This window comes from Ostrinia nubilalis, chromosome 5 (assembly GCF_963855985.1).
Source record: "Ostrinia nubilalis chromosome 5, ilOstNubi1.1, whole genome shotgun sequence".
Lineage (NCBI taxonomy): Eukaryota > Metazoa > Arthropoda > Insecta > Lepidoptera > Crambidae > Ostrinia > Ostrinia nubilalis.
The window spans coordinates 7412568-7428971 of record NC_087092.1 but is presented as its reverse complement, the minus strand read 5'-3'; the positions used below and the strand labels follow the sequence as shown (position 1 = coordinate 7428971).

At 35.0% G+C, this 16404-nt stretch overlaps 2 protein-coding genes and 1 long non-coding RNA gene across 4 annotated transcripts; 1 reads left to right on the top strand and 2 right to left on the bottom strand.

Annotated features, from left to right (window-relative positions):
• Positions 1-48: 48 nt before the first annotated feature.
• Positions 49-1299, top strand: LOC135071752 (uncharacterized). Its single transcript, XR_010257318.1, has 3 exons — positions 49-302; positions 461-574; positions 1033-1299. It is a non-coding gene; the product is annotated as an uncharacterized LOC135071752 (long non-coding RNA).
• LOC135071750 (glycolipid transfer protein) lies at positions 1296-14809 on the bottom strand. 2 transcript variants are annotated; one of them, XM_063965540.1, is made up of 6 exons: positions 14797-14809; positions 3269-3442; positions 3117-3172; positions 2811-2923; positions 2441-2591; positions 1296-2293 (listed from the first exon to the last, which is right to left on the bottom strand). In XM_063965540.1, exons 1-6 carry the CDS (start codon positions 14798-14800, stop codon positions 2126-2128), a joined length of 666 nt encoding a protein of 221 aa, XP_063821610.1. In that variant the 5' UTR covers positions 14801-14809; the 3' UTR covers positions 1296-2125. The 2 variants fall into 2 exon arrangements, with proteins under 2 accessions (XP_063821610.1, XP_063821611.1); XM_063965541.1 differs by lacking the exon at positions 14797-14809 and adding an exon at positions 5081-5445 and having other exon boundaries at positions 3269-3443.
• LOC135071749 (uncharacterized) lies at positions 5529-7529 on the bottom strand. Its single transcript, XM_063965539.1, has 2 exons — positions 7452-7529; positions 5529-7182 (listed from the first exon to the last, which is right to left on the bottom strand). The coding sequence occupies exons 1-2, from the start codon at positions 7452-7454 to the stop codon at positions 5530-5532; spliced, it is 1656 nt and encodes a 551-aa protein (XP_063821609.1). The 5' UTR covers positions 7455-7529; the 3' UTR covers position 5529.
• Positions 14810-16404: the final 1595 nt, after the last annotated feature.

The following is a 16404-nucleotide window of genomic DNA, read 5'->3' as shown; positions in this document are numbered from 1 at the left end:
CTAAACTGTTAAGTTCACAGGCTGTAAAGTTTATTTAAAAAGTTATTTGACATGTTTTTGTTTGCGAGTTTTGATTTTGTTGTTGTGTGAAAAAACGTTTTTAGTTTCGAATTACAATAATGAATTAGAGGAAATAATCATTTTGGTTTAAAGTAGATTCATCGCCAGAACATGTGTGTTAGTGAACAGGTTCTTTAATCATGGAATACCGGACGATGCTGCGTCTCCAAAAATGCCTTTACCTGAATGTATACCTTTTTGTGGTTTGGATAATCGTAGTTGGATTCTTTCTGTACGATAAGGTAAATTCATAGACTTACTAACGGTATGATACGATAACATTAAATCCTTTCGTATAAAACTTTTACAGTCCACAATAAAAAGTTTGAAAGGTATAAGAAAATGTAATTTAAATCTATTGAATGATTAATGAATGAAATACTATTTTCTTTTATTTCAGCTACATATCTTGGGCCATCTCACAAAATATCTGTCTCTCACAGTGTTTACGCTACTTACAATAATAGAATTTGCAAGACTTTACTTGGGTCACTATGGGAACTTATCCTGCAGAGTAAGTTGTATTTTATTTAATTTTTATTTAGTTTACTCACATACCACTACTAATAGTTGACACAATTATTTATTAATAATAGGGTGGGAAGAATTAATCCTTCAAGGCCCGCGAATCTAGACACAATAGATAAAATAAATTGTTATGACATTAATGAATGCCGTCTGGGACTCAAGCGGTTAACTGATATTTTCAAGACAATCTTACTAAACTTCATTCTTACCCTTAATTTTTTTCTTACACACTTGAGCGTCCTATTTTATTTAGGTCTAAAATCATAGCTTCCCTTTGTCATGCAAAATCTATGGGTAGTCTTACAGCTCAATTAGGTATTCAATTCTTCAAGTCTAAAAAAATTGGGTGTAAGAGTTTTAGAAAACATCAATATAAATTATTAAGTTCAACATCATCACCACCTGGATTTTGCCTATAGAAATGCCTCTTTTCCCACTTTCCAGGTCCCAGAGCTTGCTGGATTTCTGATGTTGACAACCCTGATGCAGATGCCACTAGTTAGTTTCTTTTTATTTAACCCTTATTTACTGAGTACACCCACAGAGATTATTTTACATGCATGTTTATGGTCCATTACCATTGCGGAAATTATATTTAGTTATTTAGCTTTGAAACAGGCCTCTAATATTGCTAAAAGTGTATATTTAAAACATTCCAAAGAATAATGTTACTTAATTAAGAATACTCGTAATAAATACAAAATGAATGCATTTTAAAAATGTTTATTTATGTTGTTTGACAACTTCCATAGTCACTCAAGATTTATAATGAATTCATTATAAGCTAACATGTGTAGCAGCAAAGCTCCAATCGGTTTTACAGTAATATTTATAAGAATAAATATATAATTAACACAATTTTGTAATACACAAACAAAGATCTAAGTGACATCTCTCAAACTATTACTAGCACCTTAATACTCTACACATCTCATTGCTTAATTTTCTTGGGTTAAAATTATTTTTAGAGCATTCTCATTATAGCTACTGGTACAAAATATAACATCTTCATAATGTATTTCATTAAAATGTTTTGAACCTTTCTTATACACAATAATTTGTAATTCTTGCTGTCAACCACTCAAGGCACTAGTCTTCGAAAATCTGTGTGTATTTGCTTCCATAGATGTTAACAGAAATGTTATTACACAAAAATATATTCCACTTCTAGTTGGAAGTCACAAGTACATTTTTGGTTCACAATACAAAAAATCCTATTGGTAATGTAATTAATAAATATCTATTTTATAATAGCCTCTTGCTCTATAGGTACTAACACAGCATTTAGGTGTAGGTTATCTTAGGTTACAGTTAGGACCACCTCTATTTAATGGTTAAACACATTACATGATTATTTAAAAAAATTAAGTAGTTAGGTAATTGGTAATAATAATAGAAGTGATCCTTTACAATAATTTTTAGTGTATTATAATACAAAATCTATTTCTAGTCAATTTATTGTTACAAATAACAAAATCTAACTGTATTCATATTTTAAACTAGGACACTTTGGGATTTGAATTGGATAGCTTATCATCTAATCTTCAAACAATTGGTGATCTTTAAAAAAGTCATCAATTTTACACCTATTTAAATGCAATGTTATGTTGAATTGGACTAATTTCGTTTCAAATGTTTTCATATCACTATCAACTTCAAGGGATTTCAAAAGTTGAAGCAACGACGGAGACATTTTGCAGATAAACTGAAAAATTAAAATTACACAAAAATAATTCATGTTATTCTATTTACTGATTATGTCTTTTTGGACTTTTGATTATCAAAGTTATTAAATAAAATTTTAAAAGATCATTCTCAATTTGTCATTACCAAATACATTCAATCAACTTACAAAAAATATTTGTTGTGTTACCCAATTGTGGTATTTTTTGACAGATCCTTCGTATGCCACTGTAAATATTTTGGCCATGTTTATATCATAGTTACCAGACTGCAGACATTTAATTATTTCTTGAAATGCCAGTTCGAAAAACAAGAATGCTCTGCGAACAAAGACAGATATTGCCAGTTGGAATATGCAAACAAGAAAGTTAAATTGCATACATTTCCTCTTCTATTTAAAATTGAAAATAGTGCAAAAGTATACAAAATGACAAGACTAATAATAAGACATAATGAAGTATAATTAACATTTTTAGTAAGGTCTTCCGCATAGTAGATAATGGTGAAGTATAATAATATAAGACAGAAAAAACCCTCACCTATTAAGCCATAATATGCCCTCTAGTGCATTCAGTTTTCCTCTGCTATATTCATCAAGCATTAACTCAAGCAAGCAGGATGCTTCATCGTATTGATAATGCTTCTTTACTTTCTATAATGTAAAAATACATGTAGGTGAACAATTTGCAATAATTATTACCAGTTAACATACAAAGTTTTTGTAAAGTAGGTACAATATTTTTTGTATAGTCATAGTCATTTATTCCATAAACAATAACATTATCGTATTGGAAATATTGGAAAAAAACATGAAAAATTAAAAGTGTTTATGTATGTTCACTTACATCAATATTCCCTTGCATATCATATTTAACTGGCACAAACACCTTGCCAAGACGTTCTGTAATAAATTTTAATTGATATTTAAGCCTTTAACTAAACATTTTACGTGATTTTTATTACAGTGCATTGCAGATACATTTCACATGGTACATACCCACTAATGATATCAAATCATTTGCAGCTTCTAAGAAACTCACAAAATGTATTCTTCCATCAATTACAGGTGGAAATTCTTTCATGTTTTTCCAGAAACTGCTTTGATGCGATAATTGACCCGAAGAACTTGCCATTTGTAAGAAATTATCAGTATGTCCAATATGACTCAAAACTAGAGATGAAACGGATAGTAGTTTGGCCGGATACCGGATACCGGATATCCGGCCAGCTGCTAGGCCGGATAGCCGGATATCCGGCGGCCGGATAGTTGGCCCATTGTCTCGTTGCATGTCGTGACGAGTTATGCGCCGCACAGGTGCTTCGAACGCGATCAGTGGGTCTATTAGTAGACTAGACTAGTCACACTTTTCGAAAATCGAATCAGTCCGAATAGAATGTCGGATTTTGCCACTTGTCTAGGGGGCAGATAAATTCGGGCGATTTCGGTTGCCTTCGTGAGTGTGTGATTCGTTTACTTGCTGCGTAATCTGACCGAACTGCATCATCATGACATCAGACCATCAGTGAAAAATGATCGCCTATTTTATTTGGCAATATTTTTACTTAACATACAGGGTGGCCAAAACAGTGAGGTCTAAAAGATTATTTTAGATTCCTTACATCAAGGTGTATCTAAATCACCCCCATGTGTATAATACGATTTTGCTTAGTTTAGGAGATAGAGTTAATTTTGTGATATTTTAAAATTCTATGACCTAGTAGGGTTTAAAATTTTTTATCTTTATTTTGGATTGATTTTTCTCAGATTTCTTTTTTTTTACAGATTCGTTATTAGTTGCATATATTTGAAAAAATAATCACCTTCCTATCTTTCATGCAAGATACAAAAGTTTTGCTAGAAACATTAAAATTATGCTTTTAGCAGAACACTGTCAAACTTTCAACTTAAAAGTTTAAGTAAAAAAAATTACTTCCATAGGTCCAAAACCATTTCAAAAACTGCGCCGTTTCCTGAACATTCATAATAATACAAAAAAAACATGTACTTAATGGGCCACTATTTCCTGTAATCGCTCCACTAAAGTAGTAAGTCGGAGATTCCGTTACATGTTTTTGACTTTCTTAGAGTGAATTAATATTGGGAATCCTATTAATTCGGAATAATATTTTTTTTACTTAAACTTTTAAGTTGAAAATTTGTTAGTGTTCTGCTAAAAGCATAATTTTAATGTTTGTAGCAAAACTTTTGTATCTTGCATCAAAGATAGGAAGGTGATTATTTTTTTCAAATATCTGCAATTAATATCGAATCTGTCAAAAAAAAGAAATCTGAGAAAAATCAACACAAAAATAAGATAAATTTTTTTAAAGCCTATTAGGTCATAGAATTTTAAAATATCACAAAATTAACTCTATCTCCTAAACTAAGCAAAATCGTATTATACAGGTCATGGGGGTGATTTAGATACACCTTGATGTAAGGAATCTAAATTTTTCTTTTAGACCTCACTGTTTTGGCCACCGTGTATATTTACTATTTATGTATTCGTCATTAGAGTGAATAGCCCAGAAAAAGAAATTAGTTTTTTTTAAAGGCCTTAATATTATGGCTTTTTATAACTTTTTGGACTTTAATAAAAGCTGTCATTATTATAAGCCATTTTATTGATGTTTACCTCTAATATTAAAGTATTTCATTTCATTAATAGGAAATTGTTGTAGTTTTTTAATATCCGGTATCCGGCCGGATAGTGAGTTACTATCCGGTATCCGGCCGGATAGTAAATTTAGGCCGGATATCCGGCCTACCGGATAGTTGCCGGATATCCGTTTCATCTCTACTCAAAACCATTTATCATCTGCACGCCAAATTTTCTACACTGATTACCTATAGATAACTAAGTCATTGCAAATGAGTATTTACATTCAAATGATAAAATTAAGCTGATAAAATAAGCCCACCAGTTTCCTGAAAATTTTAAGTGTAAACAAACAACAACACGGCATGTCAGTAATGTCATGTCAGTTATTAATTGTCAAATTTCCAGTTGCCATTACACAGAGCGATGTTTCCACAATTTAAAATTTAAAATGTACACGTTCAAAATCACAAGCTATCGTGTTTAGTTACTGAGAATCATAATATATATAATAACATAGGCAAAGTTAAAATTACATGTTTTTGTTATCACGTAAATTACTTATATACATGTCCTTCTCATAAATTAATACTTCCCAATTACATTTTCACTTTATTGTCAATACATTAATCTATTCTATTCTTAGCTTGGAATGAAATCAATAAGAAAATGTTTGCTTCAATACATTGCCCAAATCGTCTTCTACGACAATGGTCAAGACTTTGCTCTTAGGAGAAAAGGTAAACGGGACCAAAAATCTTTTTTCTGGCAATAGGTTAGTGAATTCATACGAATCCAACACCATTCCATTCGATTCATCTCTTACTTCAACTATTCTTATGCCAGCCGTTGAGATAATCAGCATTTTGTTTTTGTCAAATTTCAGATATCTCGTTATTGCTTGTCTTTCTCTCCCATATTCATTGTTGAACCATCGGTGATATGATAATAGCACTGCACAATTTCTGGTCCAGTAAATTGAATCATTTCCGTTTACTCGGTTGATGTTTCTCTTGGAGTCTGTGAGTTTATTTGTAATGCTTGAATATACACTCGATGGTCTAGTTATTGGTGTAACATTTGGACTTCTTCGTACGATGTCAGATTTTGACATTGAAGCAAAGTTCCCTAACGTGGTTTTACTTCTTGGCCCCAACAAGCGTAGTGGTTCCGCCACGTTCATGGTCACACTAATGTTTCGCTGTAGTGAAACTGTGGAATGTTGTACGGGTTTACCGCTATAATTATTCATATTATCTTTTATCAGCGATGACCTTCTTTCTCCAACAGTAAAGACACGGTCAATATTATCAAATCCTCTTCCCATGATACCATCTTTAGTATGTCCTAAATCAAAGGTGTGGCCTAATTCATGGAAAACTGAGCCCAATGTTGTAGCAAAACAGCCTCCAAGGGTTCCTCTGTATCCGCTGTCGTCCATAAATCTTCGGTTGTTTACTGGTGTTGTGTCCATGAATCTTGGGATGATATCATCCACTGTTGTGGGCCATGTGTATAAACAAGCAGTACCAAACAGAGCTAGACCTCCGCCTCCAAGTGCAGCGTAAGCTTCCGTTAGTGAAACGATTTCATCGTGAGTCATTGGTTTTTCAATGTCGGTCCCTTTAAATCTCGTACATGATATAAATCCCAGAAACTTCCTTTCATTACTCCCTAAATCAGAGAGCATTAGTTCTCTTCCGAAGTGAGTCCATAGTTCTGCTTGCTTCATTTTTCTTGCTTTATTTACATTTAAGCTGCTGCGGAATATGACACACTCAGGCTTTTTGGAATTTACTTCATGTTCAAGTTGGAAAGTTTTTCTCCCAACTCCACTTTCAAAAAGTTTTTCAGCTGTTAAGCATTGGATTAATTTTGATCCGAGGACTATACGAGAGCAAGCACTTTCTACAGAGCAATCAACATCTTGAGGACTTTGGAAGCATCCGTCATGGCCTTGACAAATTATGTAAACTGGTGTAACTCTGAGATTCGTTTTACGAGGCTCATACTCCAATAAAATTGATTTCTTTTGTTCTGCATATTCTAGTTCAATCGTGTTGTTTCCTCTGGTTAATTCAGTGATGACCTTAAATTCGCCATTATAAACTGACCACTGTGATTTTGTTTGTGTTTTTTCATTTTTTAATGTGCATGTCAATTGGTCCTGGTTTGTTGTGTTGCCTCTTGTTATGAATCCTTTAATCAAAACAAGGGAGTAATTAACTATTTCTCCATTTTGAAAATTGGTCACGAATATCGAGGAGTTGTGTTCATTGTCAGTTTCTTCGTTCATCCGGTTGTCCATTACCTGAAACGCGTGTTAGATTTTGTTAAATGATTCTAGGCGAAACGTTTTATTGACCTTCAGTGTTTATATACGTGAGACTCCTCGATTTCTTTAAGTTCAATATTCACATAATTAGATTTATTTATTGCAATTCGCGTCGAAGCCGGATAGGTGCGTTGTAGCACGTTCGTTGATTTTATGGCAGGTCTGGTGTCGTGTTTTATTTTTGCCCGTGTCTATCGTATAAAGGTCGCCGTAAATGAATAGTTTCGCACTGAGGTATGACTCACCATGATGCGGTTAGCGAGGAGCGTGCGAAGCCGGCGCGGCGGGAGGACTGCGGGTGCGGGGCGGCGCGGCGGAGCGGCTCGGAGGCGACCATTTACAGCGTGCAGCGCCGTTCCTCCTCACTTCCCACTTGGTCGAATGCTCGCACGGTGGTGCGCACTGCGCATGCCTGTCGATGCAGACCGACGCGGTAACGATTGCGCCCGCCAGACAGGTACGCGACTGGCTGTCTCCATCGGCAAGAGGGAAATTTGAACAATGCAGCACTAACAGTGTATGCGTCATTGTTATGTTATTGTTAGCTGTTTGTTTTGACAGCTTATTGTTTACAGAATATGACGGAGTTTTATAAACTAGATCTCTACCTAGTAAAAAAATGGCGAATGCTTAAGAATGTTCACGAGAGTTATTTAATTTTGAATCTTATCAATAGACCACATTCTCGTAAAGTTTCAGGTAATTTAAGGATGGTACTAAGGCTACACTTAAACATAAACTGCAGTTCTAGAGTCTAATATGATAGGTAGAGGGATCCTTTTAGAATATAATATTTGAGACATATTATCTCCATTTGAATTAAAAGTAATTTTAAGTAAATTACTTTAATTTTACCCACAATTACGTGAATTAAGCACAGCGCAGCATACTGGGTGTGTATCGTGTGTCATCGTGAATTACATAATAAGTTAAGTTTATTTATCTTATAGATTATATTAAGATTGATTAATTAATTTGACAACAATAATCTTCTTGCTTAGTTCTCTTCTTCAGAACTTCTCTATTAGGGTGCAGTGATAATAATCATAATATTATTATTATTTTTATCAACTTTTTACTCCTTGCCACTATTTTATAGCAATCTTTCTTCACAAGGCGAATTTGCAGCATTATCATTTTTAGGCGATAATATTACATAGGTGCTCGTTATTAGCCGTTATCAATTTATGTAGGTATTAGAAAAGTGAGTAGAACGTATTATTTATTAAAAATCCCAAAAATAATGTCGTGTAATGGATGCTGGGACCACATAATTTTCTAAGATCTGTGATAACTTTTTTTCAGGAAGCTAAGCGGAGAATTGAAAGTATGAAGTGTTGGCTGAAACTACGTAAGCAATAAGTATATTTAATGTTAATTATAAAAATAATACTTTTGACTCCTTTCTAAATAGAAACAAACAAAAACTGCTAGCGATGAGAAGTTTTGGTCTGCAGATTGGTGTTCGCTTAACTAATTAACACAAAATATATAACAATAATTTTTAGGTAAACAAGAATTAAATTTTATTGTTAAAATTAAATGTTCTGCGTGCTCAAATCATTCCTGCGATTTCTTTTATTCAGGATGTAGATTTCAGCGTGTAAATCATAAGCCGGCCAATTTGTATTCATTAGATCCATTAAAATTATTAAATTAACTTGTTGGTGGCGTTATTTTGTCAGAAAAAGCGAATCGATTTGTTTTTTACCTTATATAATATCTAATTACTTAATTTCATTTTAAATGGTTTAAAATAAAAAATACTGAATAGGCTTCTGGTCCAGTAAATAGCTAATAGTAGGTAAGTATACGTTTTCGTCTGCAATCCTAGGGGTTACGGGTTCAAATCTCACTGAAAAAAATGGAGTTACGGACATTTCGTAATACTAGCATAATGCTATGGCGTTGTCCGCGAAGATTCCTGGATTCTCGTTTCCAAAAAGTCTTTAATGGGCGTCTCGCATTAAAAAACGGGGTCGTAAATTCTGAACTATTATGAAACATTAATAACCACAACCATAAATATCAACTTTCAGATCCCTAATTTGTGAAACGACGCTTTGCTTTCATCCCTTTTTCGTCAGCTTTAAGATTGCTTGGGCTTTTTCTATTCGCTAGGGCAAACTATACCACACAGATTACACCATCTATATTTTTCATTAGGCGCAGAATATATCGCTGAAAATTTTACTGTCTCGCTCTACATCCACCTATCTATTTTCCAGCTCTAACAAAGGCTACAGCTCTACCTAATTTTCAGGACTCTATCCTGGGAGTAACAGACATTGCCAAAATCTCATTACTTCGCCTCGATTACTACCTTAGTTTCCCAGATATCCGCTTAATATTCTATCCTATTCTCAAATCACCTCCAACACACGGAAATAAAGTAGAGCCCTGAGATTCCGACTTAATTAAAGCTTGATTAAAGCCCTAATAAGGAGGTATTAGGGCTGAAGTGACCAATTAGGTAAACAACATCCTCCTATCGTTAACAAGGCTAATTACAAAGCTTAGTTCATTATTTCGGTTAGGATATTTTCGTGAAAAGGTTCTATGGTCAGTGAAATTTTATGATCAGACAATTAGGCATCTAATCGGTTCAGCTGTGTAATGTAAAAACACATTTATTTTTATTAGTTTCAAATAAAACAGTAGGTAGGTACTCTACGATAGACGTGTCGTCAGGTGGCCGGCTCTAGTCGGACATGTTTGGCTTTTTAGTCGAGCTATAGAATAATAAGACTGGGTACCGTTGAAACAATTTTGCTTTTACTGTCTATAATTTTGTTGTTTAATAACCAAGTGACGATTACGATACGTGAAATTGAAATTTGAAGTTTTAGCTACGATATGGCTGTATCATTATAGTTCCCAGGTTACTATTTTTAGAAATATACGAAATTTAAAAAAAAAAGAAAATTTGTTTCAACCGTCCCCATGCCGGGGGCGGTTGAAACAGCGATTGGGATCTGTTAAAATACATACAAATAATACAATAATTACTAATAAAACGTGTTTTATTTATCATTAATACTACGAATATTAAAATTATGGTACCACATGACGACATTAATCAGTCTAAGTATTTAATATTTTTAAAACATTAATTAGCCTTTGATAAGTAGTAAACATTTAAAAAAATAACAGAAATATGATAAAATAAATGATATTTCCAAATCTAATAAACATTAATAATTAAGATAACATTCTGAATAAAGTTCACGAAAATCTTTATTTTTTTTTCAAACCATACTTTTCCGCCGCTTTCCGCAGTGAATCTTCAGCTTTTACCTCCTCTTATGCTTTACCAAGTCAATTTCCTCCCTGGAAATCTTCCTTACCCAAACTCTCGGCATCTACATAAAATAAACATTAATACATTTTCTGTTTCAACCGTACCCAAAAAAAATGTTTCAATCGTCCCCAGCCCCACTTTTGGTAAAATATACTTTATAGTTTCGTCGACACTAACAATCACACATTAAAAATAGTTACTGTCCCTTATTCTACAAGCTTCATTATAATCGCAAACGCACACTCGATACATTCACATAAAAAGAACAGGTAGTATAAGCGTTAATGTCTGAAGAAAAATACTTACTTTGGGGAGTAAAAAACAAAATGGTGTTTTATACACAACGTCAACGCGTTAGGAAGTTATTAGGCACTAAATTCGTGTTCGGACCTGTCTTCCGCTTCTTTTTCCCCTAGGACCCCTCACTCCCCGGGGAACCGTTTACGAGATATTTGCTCTGTTTTAACCGTCTTTTGTTTCAACCGTACCCAGTCTCCCTCACTCGTGAGCTATGACACGTATGACACTAATTGCACCCACACCCCCCGTGACATGTCCGGCTTTTAGGTTAAAATGTGTGGCTTTTGTGTTTTTCGACCTGGCAACCCTAGGCGCACCGATCGTCGGTTACCAAGGAAGCGGGAGGCGCACGCGCCTACGGAGCCCGTTCGGCAAAGGTGTGACGCGCCTCCGATGATAATGTATCGCGCAGGAAGCGGGCAGAGGCAGGAGCCGGTCGTTGTCCCAGTGAACGCACTTTCGCTTTCCACGGCGAACGAACCCTGGCCATTACTACCGCACTCACGCGGTTACACCATCACCCAACTCGATTTTGGCTACGTTTGATGTAGGCATGAATACTAATCACCCTATGTAGGGTCCCGATGTTTAGATTTCTCCACGATGCACCGCTTACCGTTGTTTTTCTATTGTTCTATTAATAAACATTTATTTATACGAATGTCTCGAATCTTCGCGGTCCCACAATAAAAACTATTTGGAAGTAGTTACACGCATTGTAACGTTGATGGTGCTACGTAAATAGTCAAGCAGATTTTGTTTAAACACCTTATTTATGAGCCTTACGTTTGTTGCAGTAAGAGATAAGAGAGTAAAAACATAATCCCCAATGCCATTCGAGGTTTAATTCAGGTAGATCATGAATGTGTTAGGTAATGGTCGAGTGGGTATAAAGCTTGGCATTGAACAGCGAAGTATACCTACTTACTGACCGGAGCAATATAACGCATTAATGAGTAGGTTAGGTAGGTATAGAAGTATCATTGAGAAATTAGTCAATATAATCACTGAAGAAAACAAAAAGGTAGATAATTTCGAACTCTATCTACGAGTTTTTCACTAGCATATTACAAGCATAAAGACAAACTATACAGTTGAATAGCGCCAAATGTTTCCCAAACGAGTACTTAATAAGGCTGAGTTGCACCACCTAACTTTGACCGTACCTATAACGATAACCGGTGTTTTTTGTATGGAGTTTCAAAAGTCAAAAATCTGCCAAACTCCATACAAAATACACTGGTTACCGTAAAGTTACGATCAAAGTAAGTTGGTGCAACCCAGCCTAATACGAGTAATGCAGCTTTTGTCTGATCTGTAATCCCTCATTGTCCGTATAAATAATTCAATTCCGTTATTTCTCAGGGGATCAAGACAATGATAGATTAAATTCGATCATATGGTATCGTGGACGTCATGTTTAACATTAACACATTTTATTTGTGGTTGGTTTTTCCCTTGTTATTTCCGATGTTAAAAGTGGAAAGTAGTTTAAAACGTTTATGTAACATTGTATTAGGCAACCATAAACCAGTAAATTAGGCTCTTTCCAACGTCATAATCTTCACGACACGTGTTGTTGAGGATAATAATATTCCGCAAGTTTGTTAATTTAAATTCAAAACCGCAAATTAGTTAGTTTGAAAGTATACATATTTATCAGTGAGATTGGGAAATTTCTACACTGTCAAAAGGAAATCTACATATCAGATACCTATACAAACAAAGCTTACTCAACAAAGTTAAAAGTTAAAGCACAGGTTAAAGTTTAAACAAAGTTTAAAATCTTCAGTTCAGCCGTGCGTGACTGATTGATGATTGATCAACATACTAAACTTACTAAAAGCTCAGTCAAAACACAAATAATGAGTCTAGGAATTTGATTTCAGTATATCAGGGGATTCAACAATACGACTCTACATAAGGAAAGTCATAGCAATGGCTATCTACTAATAAATTGTGAACGCCGATATTTAGAACATTCGTTCTTTGTTCGAGTTGGTCAATCTACAGGGTGGAAACGTTAAGTGATCTCACTCGATTATTTTTAAACTATACAAGATACTGATTCTGAAAGTGCTTCACAAGCTCTTTCAAACGGTACCAATAAGTAGGTTACAGAATAAACTGGATCTATCTAAAAATTCAATGTTTATAGCTTCCATACATTTAGAAAAACGACAAAATATTAAAAACTATGCAAGATATTCAAAAACTGGTTACTGATCCTGAAAGTGCTTTACGAGCTCTATCCAACGTTACCAATAATAGGTTACAAAATAAACTGGATCCATTCGAAAATTCAATGTTTCCAGCTTCCATACATTTAGTACAGCTACAGTCGTGGCACTCATGTCTTGTTAATATTATAGCAAGTAAAGCCTAAAACCAATGTTTTCCACGAATAATTTTTTATCAAAATGCAATTTACGAGTTCATTTTAAGTGTTTTATTTTTTTTTTTAAATATTATTACTTCTATTATTGTTTGGCTGCCATACATTTAGTATGGAGGCTGAAAACATTAAATTTTTGGATAGATCCAGTTAATTCTGTAACCTAATATTGGTACCGTTGGATAGAGCTTGTGAAGCACTTTCAGGATTAGTAACCAGTTTTTCGATATCTTGTAAAGTTTAGAAATAATCGTATGAGATCACTTATCGTTTCCACCCTGTATAGGAACACTGGATTATCATCATTTGATTCAATTCAACCTGCTTAATTTTTTCATAGTGTGTAGATAGATAAGTACACAATACACATTTATCAGATTTCAGATAAGGTACATTAGAAACATTACATTTTCAGATGAAAATCAAATCCAGGACCTCCGTAAAAAGTGCTACTTATTACATATTGAAATTAATGATCCTTCAAACAAGACTGCATTAGGTATGTCCCATACTTACAAATGTAGAGTTAACTATAAATTAAAAGTAGTGGCTCTTTAGTGAGCCCTTCGTAGTGTCGACACCATATTCGTTTAAGACCTATTATTATTGTGTGTTCAAGTGCGTTGTTCTAAGTACCACGCGATATTTCGGCTGGCCCTTAGGTTGGTTGCGCGTACATGGTCCAATATTTCGACACGGCACTCCGCTAATAATAATGAAGATCAATGGTTTCATCACAGACCGCTCGTTGAATAATAACGTGAGGTTGAATGAACCATTGCATTGTGTCCTTGTTTTCTGTGATTTTCCATGGCACGCGCCGTAGCTAAGAGCACGGTGCCTACATACTCCGCTGCCTATTCTCATTCCTCATGCAAGCTTATACAATAAATTATCGCCTGACAAGACACGACTAGTCAAACAACTGCGCAGATGCATGTACCTACTCAGGTTCACTATTTTATAAAATGACCAACATAAAATAAACGATCATTATAAACGCGAGCGAATAGAAAAGAAACGTCATTAATGTTTTCAGCATAAACGGCACTTGATAAGGGTTATTAGGAAACGCGGCATTAATTTGGCAACCATAAATAATCCGAGCAATATTGATAATTTCACGAAACAAAAATATCATTATTCACAGGAAAGCTTAACCTATGTTTACAAAAATTGCTAAGGTATATTTTATGTTCCATTGTCTTATTTAAATGAAAAGGGGAATTTTGTTCCTACTGCTAAGTGGATCTTTTAAAAATAGCAGACCAACTTGCGTCTCCAGTAACAGCATCTTCAGCTTTGTGTTACGTGAGTGCTTCTCGAAAAAAATGAGTGTGGTATCGTTTTTTAAACGTTTTTTTTTTCAACCTCGTTCACTCATAAATTCGGCGCAGCCTCTAATGCGCTCGCGTTGCTATGTGCTTAGTAGAGTAGTGGAGCACTATTCAGTTATTACAGTTACCTATTATTAATGCGGTTATTTTTTTAACCGATGACCCTGAACGAGTCGTGCTAAGCCCTTCGCTATTATGCTTCTCAAAAACCGTTCACATTCTCATCGGAATGAGATCGACTGTTATGTTTTAAGGGCCCATTTATCATCTAAATGATGCTGTTAAATAATGTTTGTGTTATTAAAATAAGATGTTGATAACATTCTCCGTTTATGTAGCTTTATGGTGTACAAAATTATTAGTAAAGAAAATATTCCCATCACAAAAGTTACGAGCAATCGATTTGCAGGTTCGTTTCTTACAAATAGATTACACTCAATGGTATTTGCGGCATAAAAGTGGACAATGCGCTATAACCCTTTTTATTGATCGATACGTTTATAATGCAACTCGCCAAACATGGGGGATATGCCATGGTTTGCGTAGGCTACGTGCCTATCCATAACAATGGTCTCAAGCTCCGAGGCTAATAGTGCCCATTCAACATCCGTGCAAGAAATTGGCCGCACACACTGAATATGAAATGTGTACTGTTAATGTGTCACTTTTCGTCAGAAGTATGTATTTTCGAGTTCGGCCGTTGACCCTAGCATTGCGTAGGCTAGCTACTTTCTCTCGACAGGGGCAGCCCGGGTGAGGTGAGAAGGGGGTCCTGCCAAATTAAGTGCGTGAAAGGCTGCGTGCACGCGTGCGATCCGGTGCCAGTTGCCGGCGCCCGCGTTTTGCACCGATAATCCGACGTATGGAATTCTGTTGCTATGCACCTCGACAAAAGAAACGAGTATGGTATTGGCTTATTGCACCTTTCATAAGAAAATATGGTGAGTATGACCAGAATAAATGATTGAGAAGTCATTTACCTAGGTCACGCGCGTTTTTTATGATGATTATCCTGGAAGTACCGTCGTTACTAGCATTTGATAAAAGGGATTATAGCAGCTCTAGACTATCTACTAAAGAGTTCCGATTAAATCTTATCGTTCAATTCGATCATTTTGTAGGTACGTGTAGCAATGCTAGCACGCCTTTAACTTAGCGTTTATCTCCGTTCAACATAACAAAGCTTATTGTTCCAACTCTCCTTGAATCAACATATAGCATTGAACCTTCATAAAATCAAATTCTTAACGTTAACATTCCATTCATACGCTTAAATAATTGCAATCGAAATTAATAGGGCTTGTCAATCAAAGTAATGGTTTTACAGCATAGCCCTTTCAAGGTCCTTTTCCTTAATTTGGGTACGTACCTACGCTGGATAGCCATGAAAAGTTTAATAAGGTCATTCTGTTCGTGATTCAAGCGATTAGAATCGTTGGTATTTTGCGTGAGAACTTCTCTCATTTGAGTTTGGTGAAATAGAGTGTTAACATACCTACAAACAAGTTAGTATGTTATTATGGTGTTTGATACCGAACTGTGGGTTGAAATAGTGAAACAGTCACCTTCATGATCTACTGTAATAAGAGTAATAAGACGTACCAACTTCTTCACTTTTGGCAATATCCATCGACATTGTTTCATCAGAGCTTTCTCAAAAAGTTCTCAAGAACTTTACGTACATACATACTTTTCTTCAGTTTATTGGACGATTTTTGAATGTAACCAAATCCTGTAGTCTACTACAGGCTTATTTCGTAAAAACTCGGTATCACACATGGCAACCGCAGCAGCGGCCGCGGGCCAACATTGTTGCGCAGCTGTTTCAGAAATCATCTTAGAGCCGGTCAGCATGGTCAATGAAC

What these genes read in the sequence shown, in the direction of transcription:
- LOC135071750 (XM_063965540.1), bottom strand. An exon ending in ATATGCAAGGGAATATTGAT is followed by an intron (nt 2,924 to 3,116) that starts GTAAGTGAACAT and finishes TTTACATTATAG; the next exon opens with AAAGTAAAGAAGCATTATCA. An exon ending in TAACACAACAAATATTTTTT is followed by an intron (nt 2,294 to 2,440) that starts GTAAGTTGATTG and finishes TTAATTTTTCAG; the next exon opens with TTTATCTGCAAAATGTCTCC.